The sequence below is a fragment of the Micropterus salmoides genome, unplaced genomic scaffold, assembly GCF_014851395.1.
Source record: "Micropterus salmoides isolate LMB-PRFRI ecotype aquatic unplaced genomic scaffold, ASM1485139v1 Ms_hic_scaffold_16, whole genome shotgun sequence".
Classification (NCBI taxonomy): Eukaryota; Metazoa; Chordata; class Actinopteri; order Centrarchiformes; family Centrarchidae; genus Micropterus; species Micropterus salmoides.
Window position 1 is genome coordinate 18771553 of NW_024040707.1, and position 16451 is coordinate 18788003.

The following is a 16451-nucleotide window of genomic DNA, read 5'->3' on the forward strand; positions in this document are numbered from 1 at the left end:
GGGATAAGGAGTTAGGCTTCGGTTTGTTTTTCCCCCTCGCAGCGCCGACCCACAGACACGGTCCTTGTCTCATACACAACTGTCTCTCTGTTGCTATTGAACATTCACTGACCAGTAACCTGCAGGTGGATCTGCCAGCTCTGCTGCTTTATTAGCGCTCACCATAGTGTGACTGGCTGGCACACCGATCCGCTTGTTGTGCTAACCTCAGCGCCACTCCCGTCAGCCTCGCCCGCTAACTTGTTTGTATCTCTGGCCTTCTGAACTTCAGACACTTGCCCATTCTGAGGCGACGAGCTAACGTTAGCTTGTTAGTAGCAGATCAGAGACATCTTGTTTCCTTTCCCAACAACTGAATGATTCGCCCCAGAGATTGGATGACAGAGCTTGTGCACCGCAAACACTCCACAGTCCAGAGCGCAAAGCTAAACACTGGCGTAAATAGTAACGCTACCTGTACTGCCGTATAACATCCAAGTCACACAAAACGGAGTAAATTGTAAAGTCACACAGATAAAAAAATGTTTATGATGTTACGACATTTATTTAATCCTACAAAAGGACAAGAAAAGACCTTTGTAAATAAAATACTTTCAAGGCTTTATTTTTAGAATATTAAATTTAAGACTTTAATACTTTTAAGACTCCATGGGTACCAACATATCCAAGTTATTAGTTATCCAACTGTCAAAAGTGTAAACATTTTCTGAAAGCACCAATAGTCATCCACAAAATGTTGTCAAATTATCAGTATTGAGGTATTTAGGCATAAAAAATTTTTTCCATGCTAAAATGATCCAATTGATCTATTCATGAATACAAACAAATTTTCAGTCAAAGACCAACCTACCTGCAACACAGTCGTGCATACTCTCAGCATCCAGCACTTTACACTCATCTGTCCATCTAGTTAAGGCAGTGGGAATACTTGAGAGGGTGCCTACAGAGATATTAAGAACAAACATGTTAGGAACTCAGGCTAATACTAAATCAGAAGACAGTAACATTAACAACAACCAATTCTCACCTGCTTGTCCCCCAGTACTGCTCTGCTCATGGAAAAAGTCATCCAACAACTCGTCATCAGAACGAGCGATGATGTGCACGTCCTCATTTCCGACCAAAAGACGGGCACGACCTCGAGATTGGAGAGGCAGAGAGCTGGATAGCTGTAAAATGTCTGCTGCAGCACTGGGGCCTAACAATCTAAAAAAGGGATTAGAGGAGGAACACATGTGTTAATAAGCATTATCACTTAAACAAAGAATGGTGGTAAAACAAATGTCGCAAACAGCCACCAAAAAACACGCTCTCACCTTTGCAAGATGAGGGGAGGGTTAGGCTGGCGGTTGCCAGGGTAGTGGACATGGATGGTGTGTCCACTGTTGGCAGTGAGCTGGCGCAGTGTTCGCTGGCTGCGTCCCATGCCCTGTGCCAGGCGGCTGCTAGTGCCTGCCACGCCAAGGGTGAGGGAACCGTGGTCAGCGTGGCGCACCATCAGTGGGTGGGAGCTGGGGATGTTGCCTGGGGAGGGAGGGATGTCAGCTGATGGAAAAACAACAGAAAACAATAGGCAGATATTAGGGGGACAGCTCTAGCACAACCCCAAGCTAAAAAGGACATTCATTCTGGTTTTTAAACACTCCTAATTGGGATGTTCCAAGCTTTAAAGAGTGATGTTAGAAGAGGTACTTTGGAGGATGGCTTACATTAATTTGTCGTGTTTAGCTGCAACCACTCTTTGGAAAATCAGGCTGAACATGTCTTTTACAAGTATCAAGTAGGGGTGGGAATTACCAGAGGCCTCACGATACTTATGTAACGATACGATATTATTGCAATTTTGAACATTGATACAATAAAATATTGCGATACAATGTTCTATCGATTTTTCCCCACACCTAGTATCAAGGATTCAGATTTCCCCCCTGATTTCTTACAGTGGGCTCCAGTATCAAAAAGAGAAGATTTGTGCAACCAAGTCAATGGCATAAAAAAAAAAAAAAAAAAAAAAAAAAAAAATTCTGGCATATTCAAACATATACATTTGGCCTCGGTAAACGTTAGTAATAAATTATCCTGCTCACCGTTGTTGGAGAACATGTTGTCAAACTCTATGATGAGGTCATCATCCCTGTCAAACCTTTCGAAGCGGATGTGTGGTGCGGCATTTATGTCAGGGAAGTCCTCATCCAGCTCCATCTCTGAACCTTCATCATCATCATCTTCATCTCCTTCTTCGTCATCCTTGATGAAAAAGTAGCAGCCATGAGTCTTAAGGATAAGCAAAAATCAATACTTGTTTTAAAGAACCTCATTGCATTGATCCACACCTGATCCTCCTCCTCCTCTTCTTCCTCTTCCTCCTCTTCATCCTGGCTGTCTTCATCATCATTGCTGCCACTAGAATCTTCCTCCTGTGTGTGCTCCTCATCCTCTGGTTCCAGGATGTTCATGGAGTCTGATAGAAGACAAACACACAGCCCCTTACACGAATATCTTAAAAACTGAGAAGCTGTCAGGTAAATCAGTCTCACCAGCTGTGAGGTTATTTACAATGATAAACTAAGAAAGCTCTGGTGTGCCAATGTCTTACCTTCCCGATTGGCCTGAAGAGTGGATGCCTGGCTAATATTGGAGGGGGCCTCATCCATCAACACATCCTCTTGCGATTCATCTTCGCCGCTGCGTCCCACTGATTGACAGAACAGACAAGTGATACAACAGTTCTTGCCTGTTTGTAATACAAGGGGTAGCTGCACTCTGGAATCAAATATCCTTAAAATCTTACATTTTAACCCCCTCCCCCAATTAATCCAGTGGCTTACCTATAATTGTGCTGTTGACAGTCCCAGCATCTCTCTCCAGCAGCTCATCAATCAGATCCACCAACTCATTCTCTACCTACAAGTAAAGGAATGGATTGGATGAGCCATCCAATTTCACTATGATTGTACCTTGTGTGATTATTTGTGAAAAATAAATTTTAACCAAGTACTGAAATAGAGTGGGGGAATGAGCATAACACATTGGAGCTCAATTATCTACCTCTGGTATTATGGCTATTAATTATAGAATGTTCCAGAGGAGGTAATGTAGTAAAATACTATTTGAGTATTGTGTGTAATATGTTAATCACCTGCATAGCCTGTGTGCTGAGAACCTCTGGCTGACCGGCAATCACCACCGTGTCTCCCTCTGTCTCGCCATCCATGAGGTCGCTGTCTGTTCCCTGCACCCTGTGGTTGCCCTCCACTGGCTCTGCCTCACCAGACTCTCCTGGAACAGATGCCATACATCAGCAACAAACTCATCTGGAATCACTGGAGCTAGCTCAAACATCTCATCTGACTCATGTGGATACCTTGGTCCTGAGTGTTGCTGTTGCTGTCCCTGGCAGTGCCCACAGTGTCATGTTCAGCCTTGTTCTTGCTGGAGCCTCCTTTGCCCCCAAACAGACTGCTGGGCTGGTTAACAATGCGGGACAGAGTCTCCAGAGGCTTCAGGGCAGCATTCACTGTGTTGGCCATGTTGGGACTAAACCAAATGATGTAAAGGAAGAATGTAATTTTACACTGATTTCATACAGGATTCTTTTTGTTAACCAATTTGACTCTGAAATAGAACCACAAAACACACAAGCTCAACTTTGTCACACTCTTTTTGTGTTATCTGTTTACTAAGCTTAAAGTCGGTGAGCCAGATCTATCCCAGTTTACACTGAGCCAGCTTCACAATACCAAAAAGTCTGGGTTAAAGCCAAGTTAAAGGTTGCCTGTGGAGTTTTAGACCTCCACTAGTGCTGTGGAGCAGTTGTCCTATGAGCAGGTTGTTTATCTAGTTCACAACGACATGCCACTGTTAATGTGATACACTTAACAAAAGGCAGGGAAGAAACAGACTGCAAGGTTTTTAACATGGATGTGAAAACCTTTCAGCAATGCAAATGTTTTATGAGGAAGGATTTACAATGCATTTTGGTAAATAACTGAATGTTGAGAAGAAAACTCCACAGGGCCCCTTTAACTTATTAATTCACAGATCAAACCTTGCGATGCAGGCCCCTGGTCTACTATTATCTATATCTAAATAAATGAAAATGGTGTAATCATATACCTGGACAAATCCAAGCTGTGAGGCACACGGGCCAAGTCGTTGACCAGTCCTTTCTTAAGAAAGAGCCTGATGATATTGTTCATGCCATTGTGTTGAGTCTTGGCTGCTGCTGTGCTGTAGAAACTGGACGTGGAGGGACATGATTCCATGATGGTGCTGATGATGCACATCACTGCCTGAAGCCTGTGAAATGAATGAGAATTGGAGAATGGTTTTGTACAGATCCATACAAATGATCAATCAGTCAAGGGTTACAGTATCAATATCAGGTTATTTTTCTTATGCGGCTTACCTGGCATGTTTTTCGGCACCTTCAGCCATTGCTAGTGCTCGACTAAGGGCAGCCTTCACCTCATTGACCAGGGCCACCTGGGCATCAGTGCCTGTGCCGGCAGCTGCCAGGCTGGCTAGGAAGAGACGTGCCAAGGCTGGGGTGTCCTTATCCTCCGAATTCTGGGTGTGGGGCAGTAAGTGGTCGAGCACAAAGGCTAGAACACTGCAATCCTGTAAGGATATAAAAAGGTCCAAAAAAAAAAAAAAGGTATGTAAAGGTATGGCAATACAGAGGTGTGAAACGCTGACTAGATTTAGATTTACTACCCACCTCTTTAATAAGTTCGGATTGTCCGGCAGTGTAGCAGTAGGATGCGATTAGCGTGGCAATGCCCACGTAGGAGCGCACCAGTTCAGCCAGCAGTCTAAGAATGGTGGAGGTAGGCATCAAAGGCTTGCTTGCCTTAACCTTAGCTGCTTTACTCTCCTCTGAGCTGGTACTCTTCTCTCCCTCCTGTTCTTTCTTTTCCTCCCGCATCTCTTCTGGAGTGGAAGCTGAGTACATAAGGATAACAAAATAATGGGATACACAGATATACAGTACACACATTAATTTGTGGAATGTCTTACACAAATAAAATGAAAACTAAAATCAAAGTTAAGTCTTTAAAAAGGAATTTTACACCTCATCTGGAGCACATTTTAGTGCCATTTGCACTGATAAATAAACAAATACATGTTAACATTCACAAAATTCTGCAGCAACATTTTCATCTCATCACTTAACTAAATTAAATATAAACTAAAGGTATATACCAGAGGTGGGACCAAGTCATCGTTTTACAAGTCAAGGACCAACAAGTCCAAGTCTTAAACTTTGAGTTTCGAGTCCTAAACAAGTCATAATGCGCTCTTCACCAAATGTAAAACCATTTCAAATGTTATTATTATTATTATTATTTATAAAGTTAAAAATGTAAAAAAAACCCCAAAAAAACCAAAGTATTAAATGAAGCATTAGCCTGTATAGAAAGGCGGCAGAGGTGCAGTTTCACACAACAAATGTTCTATAATTTCATGAATTAAATGAAATGTTCATGTAGGGCTGCTAATTATTTTGGTCAATATTGATATCACAATTATTTAAAAAACAGGATTACTCATTGCCTTAGGAAACAAACTACTGAACTTCTAAAATGTAATACTCTCTTTTTAAAAACTATTATATATGCATTACTCCAAAATCTCATACAGCCCATGAAGAAGAAGAAACAATAATCCAACATTATTAACTTTAAGCAGCATCTACAGTGCAAGAGGACGACAGCAGCACAGTTTCCCCCAAGTTGACAGCTTTGGGTTACGGATGGGTCCCTGAGGGGGCTCTGTGTGTGTGCGCGTTTGTGTATGAGTGTGTGTGTTACGGGTCATTGGTGTTAAGTCAAAGTCGAGTCGCAAGTCTTCTTTGATTTTGTCAAGTAGAGTCTAAAGTCATCATTTTTGTGTCCAAGTCATGTGACTCAAGTCCACACCTCTGGTATAGACTGACTTTGTCTGCCTTACTGTTGGCATTAAGACTTACCATGCTGTACAAGTGCTTTGCTATAAAAACACAGCACCACCATGATTAGAGATAAGAAGGTCTCATAGGTGTCGTTACTTTGCACAGATGTTCTCATGTTGTTTTACAAAACCTTTTAGTCTCACCTTCTCCTTGTGGCGTGCCAGACTGGGAAGACTCAGCCACACCTCCATCAGTTGCAAACACTTGAGTCTGAGAGCAAGAGACACGGCTCAGTTATTAACAGATGAAACTTTGTTTAAATACAGTAAACTACTACAACTTGTCATTAAGGCTCACGTTGATATGGAATGCAGACTGGGAGTCAAAGTCGCTTCCCTGCCGGGTGAGTCTGTACTGCTGATAAACATCATCCCCAACATCCTGCAATATCTGGCACAGGTCTTGACCACCAGGCACCGCTGCTGCACGTTCTTCTGGACGCTCAGCTGTGAGACACACACACACACACTTAGCTGAAATGTTCAAATGACTATTTCCATTAAAATTACATCTAGGCCTTTCAAATAGACAGTTGTCAGGATTGTATTAACATGTCTTACGTTCTTCAGGTGCATGGTAGGCAGCCAAAGCATTGAGCATGTCATAGATGACCTCCTTGATAGTGTCCGGGATAGAGGGTAAAGGAGACAGTTTCAGAGGAGTGGTCTTCACCAGCTGCACTGCGTTGGGCCCCTTAATTCGAAGATTCTCAAACTCATCATCAGAGGCTGTAGAAAAAAAGATGAGTAAGAGCTTAGTAATAGGTTTTAAACATTTTTAGATAGCTAAATTAATCAGTCAAACCAGTTTACAGTACTAGTAACTTAAAAGCTTATCAAAAGTTACCACACCTATTTACAAGTTACGAAGCTTCAACTCTCACCTGTACCAGCTCCACGGGGTGCAGGCAGAGCAATGCGGACACAATTGCTGGCAGTTTCAGCGAAGCATTCAGGGTTACGGCAGGCAGCAGGGCCCAGGACGCGAAGGATATAATTGATTTCTCTGGAACCAAGACTGCCAGACACCACCCCTGAGGTGGTACTACCTGCTCCGCTGGTCACGGCTGACCTTACCACCTATGGCAACAGATTGTTGAGGAATTTGTTTATTGTATCAACAGAACTTGAGTGCTATTCAGAACATGCCATATTTAGCAAAAACAAACTGGTGATCCACTACAACTAGCTGACAGTATATTCATATACTGTGGGCTCCATTTGAACAGTATGAGAACAGACTAACCTTCTCCATGGTGTGCCGCAGCGTGGCCGGATCTTCTATGATGTGTCTGAACAGCAGAGTAACAAGAGGGGTGAAGCCGTTGAAGCCGGAGCTCTGAGTCAGTCCCAGAATCATCCGTGTGCTCTTTAGCTCAGCAAACATCATAGCATAATGGTGATTGCGTGTAAGGCGCAAACAGAGACGTAATGTGGCGTGGAGGGTGTCTGGGTCCACAGGAACACTAATCATACTGACACAGGCACGAATAAGAACGGTGGTCATGTCCTCAGTCAGGCCTTGCACAACAATATCAGCGCACTGAGTGAGGTCAGGGTCCAGGGAAGATGATGGGCCAGATGTGGTCTCCTTCAGCTGGTTGGGTTCATCCTTAGGAGCACTCATCTCCACTGCTGTCCCCGAGTCCAGGTCAGTATGGGTCTCCTCCGCTTTGCTCCTGTCGCTCTCTTCTCTCTCGGAGTCAGTAATGCTACCAGGCTTGCCAGGTTTGGGCATGCGAGGCACTCTCTGGACAGTCAACATCACTGGCCTCCTGTTTCCAGTCTCTTCATTTACCTGCCAGACAGACTGGTTTATAACTAAACAAAAAGAAACCCAGCAACCACTACAAACACAACCGACCATAAAATAAAAGTCTATGGACTGTAGTTTAGGGGTATTCTCTGGCAATGAAGAAGGGCATTTAAGTGTTTGTGTATACCTGCACCATGGTATTAAACTGCACAGTGTATCTCCGGCGTCCAGCAGTGAAGCGGACACTGCTCTCCCCAGCCCTCCATGCTGAGTCAATGGTGCTGTTGTTTGATGCACTGTAACTGCACCAACGGCCTGAGCGGTCATCAAACCATCGCCAGTTATTCCCATTGGGCTGCAGATACTGAAGGCAGACGGAAGGAGAACTCATCCATTGCACAAAAGGGGTGCAAAAAAAACACCTTACAATGTAATGTACAGTTTATTCAATAGGTCTTTATATGAACAACATGTATTATATACTGGACGAGATTTGAATATATAACTTTACTATTTTAATCCTTGGCTTTGTTTTATAAGGTTGACTTCTACCTTGTTCATTTGTTCCCTGCGCTTTGAAGAGACTGCCATCTTCTCATAGAAGTCAATGATCAACAGCACTGGTGTGATCCATCTGAAGGAAAAGGAAGTAATTTAGATAGTCAATGTACATTCTTAACATATTAGGGCTTCATGATAAAAAGCTGGTGTAACATTTACAAGTCAAGTTAAGTAGTGTGTAGAGCTGTGCAAAACTCACTTTGGTGTCTGGATGTCTTTTTGTTCTTTAGCAGCCTGTAGACAGGGCTGCACAACCTCAAGCAGTTTAATCAGCAAATCAAGAATCCCACTGTTCTCCACCACTCTGGCACCTAACAGTTTGAGTTCCTTCAGAAACAGAAAACAATACATAATTGTTTGGGATGTGTAGACAAACAATGAAGAAAAAAAGATTTCATCCTCTACGAGTGAACACTTTGAAGGCAAGAATTTTCAATGTTCTGTTACCTCAAAGAGCAACGTGAGCAGCAGAATTCGTGTTGCCAGCTTGGAGGCCTGGGGCAGCGTGGCCATCTGTCTGGTCCACTCAGACACGGTCTTTGTGTCACTGGTGGTCAGAGGCTCAGCCGCCTTGATCAGCACATCTGCTGCCTCCCACACCTACATACAGCATGAACACAATCAGGATGGAACAAGAATGTTGTGCTTCTATTGTCAAGACTTATTGAAAGCTCATAGTTTAAAGATAATCTTTAAAGATGTTTGTGAATACATGCAATGGGAAATTGGAATGAACTCAAAGCTCACTGACCTCTACATCACTGGATCTTAACTCTGAACATACAAACATGTATAGCAGGCTCTGGAAGGCAGATTGCAATGTAAACATGTATTTATCCACTGACCTGGTGGACAACCTGGCCGAGGATGAGATCTCTATACTCCGGGCCACTCCTCTTAATGGCAGTCATGAGCAGGTCACAAAGTCGGTACACTGTGTCCGGCAGCTCATCCAGTAGATGGAAGCAGCCAGGCAGCATGGAGTCAGTGAAGGAATGTAGTTCCTTGGGGTCCAGAGGCTCAGCCTCCATGAAGCGCTCCAAGCAGCGGGCCTCCTCCTCCTCTGCCCGCTCCCTGGCTCTCCTGTCCTCTTCCTCACGACGACGTGCTGCTTCCTGAAGCAGACACAGAAATACTCTCAACAGCTGCTCAGCTAAATGCCAAGGTATTCATTCATAAGGTTTCATTAGGAACAGATATTTTAGAGTGAAAGTTTCTTTTCACGTAATTTGAGCAGTGAGGGTGATGCACCTCAGGAGAGTCAGAGCGCTGTTCCATGCTGACCTCTTGCCCGAGTGACATGGCAATGGCCCTCATCATCTGGTCCTCTTCAGACATGCTCAGGTCCTAGAGGGAACAAGCGCAATGTCAGCTGCCTGAATTTTACTTAGTATGTGATGCCAAGGACTAAGTATGTGAGTGTTTCTGTCTATGAAGCCTTACTCTGACTGCTCCACCAAGAAGTGGAGGAGGATGCGTAAGTAGGTACTCTGTGGCTTGCTCCATGGTGCTGGTGTTCAGTAGGGCTTCCATGGCATGCTCTCTTGAGAAACCCATATCCATCAGCTAAAAAACACCACATGAAAAGATCAAGTATTTTTACAAGAGTAAACAGAGATGGTGTCATGAACGAAGGGAAAATCAAAAAGAAGGGGGGGATTATGAGGTGCTATAAGGACTGAAAAATGGTGAGGTAAAGTCAAAGACACTTGCTATCATTTTCTAAGCTGAGGAGACATTCTTCCACTTACCATTCTTCTTTGAATAATGAGTGCTCCTCTCTAAAAACAAACTTTTTTCCCCTTCACAGCACTATCCTGATAATCTGCCTCATAAGGATATGACTACCAATAATCTGGTCGAAATTACTCTTTCCCTTTTCTTGTTAAAACAATCTCACCTCTACAACCTCTCTATTCTTTAATCTCTCCCTCTCTCCACCTCTCCTCTCAATTTCTACCCCTTTCCCTGATGGCTCTTCTTATACCTGCTGGAGATGCTGCTGGCGGACCTGTTCGTGCCTCTCTCTCCCTCTGCATCTTCCCTGTTATAAAACAAATGGTGGCCCAGGATTCAGTGCATGCAGAATACGGGGGGGGGAGGAAGATCGGTAAACACAGCACCTCTGTTTTTAGTTCCTTGCTTACATGGCCACCTAGATATATGATATACGAAGCTGATAATACAGACATGGCTGTCGGAACAAACCACAGCACAACAATCCCACACACAAAAAAGTAAGATGCAAATAAACATAAAATTTGTCCCCAGTTGTTCCTGGACTATTATCCCAAAGATGAAGGCCCAGTATGATGACAAAGTGTGTACAATATTCTAACAGTGATTAAAAAAACTGACGTGAGTGACTGAGAAAGGTGCCAGAGTGCCAGGAAGCTTTCCAACATACCTGTGTAAGCTGAGCCTGGTTAACCTGTGGCTCACGGCGGGGGGTAGAATTGGTTGAATCATCAGCTGATCCCCCTGCTGGCGGTCCAGGTGGCGGTCCAGTCGCTGCAGGTGCCTCTCCACCTGTTGTGGATGCTCCGGGGGCAACGCTGGGTCCCTGAGAACCAGTGGAGGCCGCCTCGTCATCCGGGCGCACTGTCCCCTCTCTCTCCTTTGCGAGACGCTCCTGGATAACAGGCTCCCCTCTCAGGATGTGGCAAAGGATGGCCAGCATGGATTCAGCCATTCTGCCTCCATACACCTTCAGCGGCTTCCTATTCCACAGACTGCGGATGCAGCTGAATGCAGCCTGGATGAAGGAGAGATTGTGTTATAATAATAAAGCACTCCCAACATTAGGCAAATCCTCCAACCTTCTTATGGCTGAAGGCTTATAAAAGAACGTGTTTGAGATTCAGTGTGATGCATTTCAACAGCGGTCACGTTTATCATGTTCATAAGGATTGAACAAACTACTGCTATGCTATTCATAACTTTTGAGATTTTAAAAGTTACAGGGGTCAAGGAAGTTTGTTGCCTGCCTTTTTCTTAATACTCAACATAGAATTAAATTGCAAAAATGCAACAACAGAGAACAAACTCTCCGTTCTCATTTCCCTGGAAACTGCATGCTCACGAGTTTAACCACTTGGCACATCCTCTCACTTGGTCGCGCTCTCTCTCTCTCGCAAACACGGACGACAGACACTTCTGTGAATTGAATGGTTGGCATCACTCTCTCTCTCTCTCTCTCATAAACACCGCTGCACAAATCTGTCCAACACACCGCTGTCAATGTCGGAGACCGATCTTCAAAACAGTTATTAGCAAGTATGTAAGGAGCGTAGCTAATAAGGAGAGCTATGTTAACTTTGGAAAACAGCTGTCGAAGCTAACACGCTGTATAACTGGTAGTCAACAGGTGCATTTGAGAAAACTACCTGACTTTCGCTGACTTGATAAGATAGGGGAATAAAAACAGCGCCGTCAAGTCAGACACAATCTGCCTCTGGTAGACTGTGCGAGCTTAGAACAACGATCAGGCCTTGCTCCCACGAGGTCTAGTGATGTTTTGCAGCGCAGGTGTTGTGCTGAATTCTGCATGCCTGCCGTGAATTGCATACACGCTCTTTTATGCTGAGAAAAGAGGTGGATGCAAATTTTGGCAGGTAGCCTACAACATCTGTTTTGCCGAATTATGCAAGGTTCTTTTAGGACCCTGCTGGTCACATATGTACTTTTACTAAGTGTAATAATATATTTACAATTCTTAAAGTTCATAAAATATATACTGATCATTTATAACTATTGATGAACCCCACAAAGAATAGTATAGCGTTTAAAAGCAGAACTTTATACATTTACAGCATTTTCATACAATTCTCGGCAGGCATGCAAAATTCAGCATAATACCTGTGACATTCGACTGCCCCCCCCCCGCCACAGTTACACTATCAATCTGTGGGAAACACTGGGCAGACTACATTATTTAGTAAATACTGACCTTCTGGGTGACTATGAGGAACCGAAGGGCGCTGAACTGGGGCATGGTGGGGGTGACCCCAGGCATTTTAGCTGGTAGGGAGTGTGGCGAGTCCAGCACAGTGCTTGGATTCACCATCTTCTCCACCAGCATTAACCATGCATCCAGGAACTCTCCTGTCCCATCTGGTAGTTCAGTATGCTCTAGACCCTCAGACACAGGCACCTTGCCACCCATTGACAGGGCCCAGTTAAATGTCCTGCACAAAAGCAACACAACCAACAAGACTCATGTTTAACGTATAAATTACAATATACAGGATATTAGCAAGCAAATTTTGAAGATAAAATACTCTTCCTAGTCTTGCTATGTAACTGCATACGGTGGGACTTACTCAAATAAGGCATCATGCCCCCCAGAGCAGAAGAACTTTTGCAGCATGAGGTGGTAGGGGTACTTCCTCTCATCAAACAGCATGGGAGATGTGAAGCCCACTGAGCAGATGAAGAAAGTCAGCCTGCCAGACAAAAAAAAACAACCAAACACTCCATATCACCTGTGTGCAATGCACATATTAACAATGGCAAATGGTGTTGGGGGGTAGTCTGCTCTTACCTGAAGCGAGGGGTGGGTGTGTAAGGAGGAGGCAGCCAACTCAGTCCCTTGGTGAGGAGCTTTGTGAGGGCAGAGGCAGTGGCCCGGGCAGCAGGCGTGGGAGTAGTGCCTGTGCTTGTGGCATGGTGGGAGCGGCGTTGGCGCACTGGGGAACCCACACACAGCTTCACCAGCAGGCCAAAGAGCTCAGCGAGGGCCCTACCAAGTCGAGATGAAGCTGGAAACACACAAGTAGGTTAGTGAGAGACAAACTCATGGGGATTTCAGGCAATTTAAGATATTGTTAAATTAAACAGATCGTAAAGTAACCAAGATCAAAACTTGATCGTCTGTCATAGAAATGATCTCACCAGAGAGTAGAGGTTTAATCTGTTTTATGCGAGTGGCCATAGCTGGGGTAAGTTTGGACTTGGCCTTAGGGTCCGTTGCAGTGGGTTCGTCCGTCTCCATCGGAGCCAAGGTGTCTCCATCCAGACCCATTCCCTCCAACAGTCCACCAGCAGATGAATCCACAGTAACTGCCTCAGAATCTGCTGGATAACGGTAGAGACTGAAGTTGTTGGAGGCTGTTCCAGAGACATGGTACTTTTCAATCAACAGGGCTCTTAACGCTAAGTTATTGAGGGAAAATACATATTGTAAACTCTACGCATTGCAGCTTGTGGATTGCAGGACTACACAAGTACCACCCACACAACTCACGCCCACCCTTTATGTAAACAAGATTACTGAACAATATTTCTAACAATAACCTTATATACCCAATAAAATAGAACAAAGGGAGCGTGTTGCTTTTAGACGGAGGCCGATTAGAAGGAGCACATATTAGCACAATGGCACTGGCTCTACATCTGTCCACTGCAGATGCACTACATCCACAACCTGAATGAGTAGTTTAAATTAGTGCATTAGTATAATATTACATAAAAACTATAATGTTAATTTAATAGTATACCGGTAATATAATTATATATTAACTATACATGTAGTGAGTTGTTTTCATTCATTAAATCCTTGAGCAAGACAAGTGGCCTAGATTGGTTAATCTGTAATTTGTTAAGTACTAACTTGTCAATAATCATAACTATTCATACATAAAAATGAGTTAAATTTTTCAAAAGCTTGCAGTAGCATGTCAAACTTTTAATGTTTTCAAACTTTTTAAATTCCTGCCCCATGCAGGCTGTAATTGGTTGGTGACACTGATGTGCACATTAGTTTAATGAAAAGTGGAACAAGCTTCAACAAAAAGGCACCAGGATCCAGCTAAATGGCCAGCCAACCCCAAACCTTGCTTGTATTTTCCCTAATGTCTTCTGTCTTACTGCTTCAGCTCCTGACAACCATCTCTCTCACACTTTTTTTTGTATAATAAGCTGCTCAAGCTGCCCACAGAGTGACCACCTAACACAGCGCTCCCGACGGCCAGTCTGACTATGTTTTGAACGATTAGCAGCGGAGGTGGTGGAAGATTATGGTGGATGGTAGTCTTTACTCACACACTGTGCTAGTAAATCTTTTTCCCCCGTTGGCACATATCTATTTTTAGGGGCATAGGCAAGTAAAATACTAGCACTGTAGATCCCTGATTAACAAAGTTAAATGGTTATATTACCAGTTCTCCTGGAGCCAGAGGCTGCAGTTGCTGCAGTGCTGCCAGATGGCTTCTCCTCTTTGGGCACCAGTTTCTGCATGTCAGCCTGGCCAAACTCACATCCTGGAGGCAGACTGTTGGACCCAGGCAAGATGTGTTAGAGGCTTACAGCTGACAGCACAGTTAAAAAGAAGGGGGTAAAGGATGAGAGATTTACCTGTTAGGCGTGCAAAGGGACAGCAGCACGGTGCTCTCCCATACCAGAGAGCAGTAGAGCTGACTGAGCTTGTTGAGAACGCTCAGTCCCAGCTGGGAGCCCCACTGGTTGACTGAGATAGCTCTGATCTCACTCTGTTTAGAAAGAACAGAAACACTTAGAGCCGCCGAACCATTCTGAAATTACGACAAATTTTAAGAACCCATCCACAGCTTGGAAATCAAATATTCTTGGTAATCCATCTGCCCATAGCTTGTTATCTCATTTGCAACTTGAGCACAACTGTGCACGCAAAACAAACCAGGGATGTGAGGAATAGATTAGATCCTAGAGTCAAAACTGGTTGTGAAGGTAATTCAGTGAAATACAGTGAATTAAAATGATCCACTCTCCCGCATGTTTTATGGTTTGACAGATATATACACAGCACAATGGCTCTCATTTAATATTTTAAACACTGATCAACAAAAACAAATTCTCTAGAAATTAAAATAAAGGTGCTCTGTGGAGTTTTCTTGTAAAAGATTCTATGTGTAACTTTCACAAAACCTTTAATACTGACACCTGTGATAGTTAACTGAACTGCAGTTGGCATACTGTTACTCACGTTCACACTATGTAGGGTTGAGAATAAATTATCCTGGGCATCGGCCAAAAGCTTACGTTACATACACTAGACTGAACGCTTATATTTCTATATTTTATTTGTACCATTGGCTCCATGACACTGACTAGCTTGCTGTTTGCAAACACCCCCATCAACCAATGCCAGACCCATGCTGCCCAATCAAGCCACATTCAGTCGGTCCCCTGCCTTGCATTGCTCTTGGCTAGTTGAAAGCAATCGTTAGTTATGAGCCTATAACAGAAATACACTCAACATCAGAAAAGGTAGCACAGGGATTAGATTAAGTGTAGCAGACCTTGAGACAGTCACTGCCCATGCCTTATCCTACCCTTTTAGACAGACCAGCCAGACCAAATGCCACCACAAGTAGTGCAATGGAATCAGGAAGAGTGCCAGCTAAACTAACCCAGTGTGGACATGAGCAAGCAAGAGACATGCGTTGTCAACCCACTTTGATTATGCACTCGGATAGAATAGCGATAACGTTAGTGAGAAAGCAAGGTAAGGTTAACTAGCCAGCTGCAACCAAGCCATGCTGCATGGATTCGGCACCGGCTGCCCCGTAACACCAGTCAACAAAGCAACCAGCAAACGACAAGCCAGCCAGTCGAACAGTGAGATCAGACCCAGGAGTCTGGATGAATTAGCTGAAGTTATCCACTCAAGACAGTATTTAGCTATGTTAGCTAGCAAGCAATTTGTCCGTGTTAACAAGCAAGCTAACATTAGCCAGCTAAAACCATAAAATCACAACATATTTCATATGCTTTGCAGTAATGTTGCTTTGTTTTTCTGTTTGGGTGACGGTCATTTGTTGTCATAAGCAAACTCCATTTCTAAGTGTTTGCAAGTGTGTACACAGTTGGCTACACTGTTGGGGAGCAAAAGAGAAGGCACATCAACGTCAAATTCTTTGGATTAAACCATCCCGAGTCCTTTCCATAGAAATCAGTCCACATGCTGTTGTAGACAACTTCATTCTTACAAATGGTGCCTTTAAGTGTTAATTAGCTAAATACATTGTTTGTATTCCTTGAAGTCTAATAAATGTGTTGAATGCATTTACTTTCTTGAGAGAATTTGCAAAGTCGATTTTTAAATACTTAATTTTTCATATCCACGTTTGCTACCTTGCATTCTTCTTATTCCCTGCCTTTTTGGCACATTGCTGGTATTCGTGGCTGCCAACTTTGATTACTC

General features: G+C 43.7%; 1 protein-coding gene across 15 annotated transcripts in view; it reads right to left on the reverse strand.

The window, feature by feature from the left end:
• huwe1 (HECT, UBA and WWE domain containing E3 ubiquitin protein ligase 1) overlaps nucleotides 1-16451 on the reverse strand; it is a 46113-nt gene that overhangs the window by 15944 nt on the left and 13718 nt on the right. For 10 of the 15 annotated variants that reach the window (XM_038722596.1, XM_038722588.1, XM_038722590.1 and 7 more), the window contains 32 exons: nucleotides 14624-14757; nucleotides 14428-14540; nucleotides 13163-13345; nucleotides 12813-13029; nucleotides 12592-12714; nucleotides 12219-12456; nucleotides 10677-11024; nucleotides 10257-10313; nucleotides 9713-9835; nucleotides 9521-9616; nucleotides 9115-9384; nucleotides 8717-8869; nucleotides 8469-8596; nucleotides 8261-8342; nucleotides 7896-8072; nucleotides 7199-7750; nucleotides 6837-7032; nucleotides 6514-6681; nucleotides 6251-6399; nucleotides 6097-6163; nucleotides 4721-4944; nucleotides 4409-4620; nucleotides 4117-4299; nucleotides 3365-3537; nucleotides 3140-3279; nucleotides 2829-2904; nucleotides 2597-2695; nucleotides 2334-2461; nucleotides 2088-2247; nucleotides 1317-1545; nucleotides 1028-1206; nucleotides 851-940 (listed from right to left, as the gene is read on the reverse strand). In XM_038722596.1, the coding sequence (XP_038578524.1) occupies nucleotides 851-940; nucleotides 1028-1206; nucleotides 1317-1545; nucleotides 2088-2247; nucleotides 2334-2461; nucleotides 2597-2695; nucleotides 2829-2904; nucleotides 3140-3279; nucleotides 3365-3537; nucleotides 4117-4299; nucleotides 4409-4620; nucleotides 4721-4944; nucleotides 6097-6163; nucleotides 6251-6399; nucleotides 6514-6681; nucleotides 6837-7032; nucleotides 7199-7750; nucleotides 7896-8072; nucleotides 8261-8342; nucleotides 8469-8596; nucleotides 8717-8869; nucleotides 9115-9384; nucleotides 9521-9616; nucleotides 9713-9835; nucleotides 10257-10313; nucleotides 10677-11024; nucleotides 12219-12456; nucleotides 12592-12714; nucleotides 12813-13029; nucleotides 13163-13345; nucleotides 14428-14540; nucleotides 14624-14757 (5467 nt within the window). The remainder of the gene's footprint in view (nucleotides 1-850; nucleotides 941-1027; nucleotides 1207-1316; nucleotides 1546-2087; nucleotides 2248-2333; nucleotides 2462-2596; nucleotides 2696-2828; nucleotides 2905-3139; nucleotides 3280-3364; nucleotides 3538-4116; nucleotides 4300-4408; nucleotides 4621-4720; nucleotides 4945-6096; nucleotides 6164-6250; nucleotides 6400-6513; nucleotides 6682-6836; nucleotides 7033-7198; nucleotides 7751-7895; nucleotides 8073-8260; nucleotides 8343-8468; nucleotides 8597-8716; nucleotides 8870-9114; nucleotides 9385-9520; nucleotides 9617-9712; nucleotides 9836-10256; nucleotides 10314-10676; nucleotides 11025-12218; nucleotides 12457-12591; nucleotides 12715-12812; nucleotides 13030-13162; nucleotides 13346-14427; nucleotides 14541-14623; nucleotides 14758-16451) is intronic. The other 5 variants (XM_038722597.1, XM_038722593.1, XM_038722586.1 and 2 more) reach the window with 4 other exon arrangements.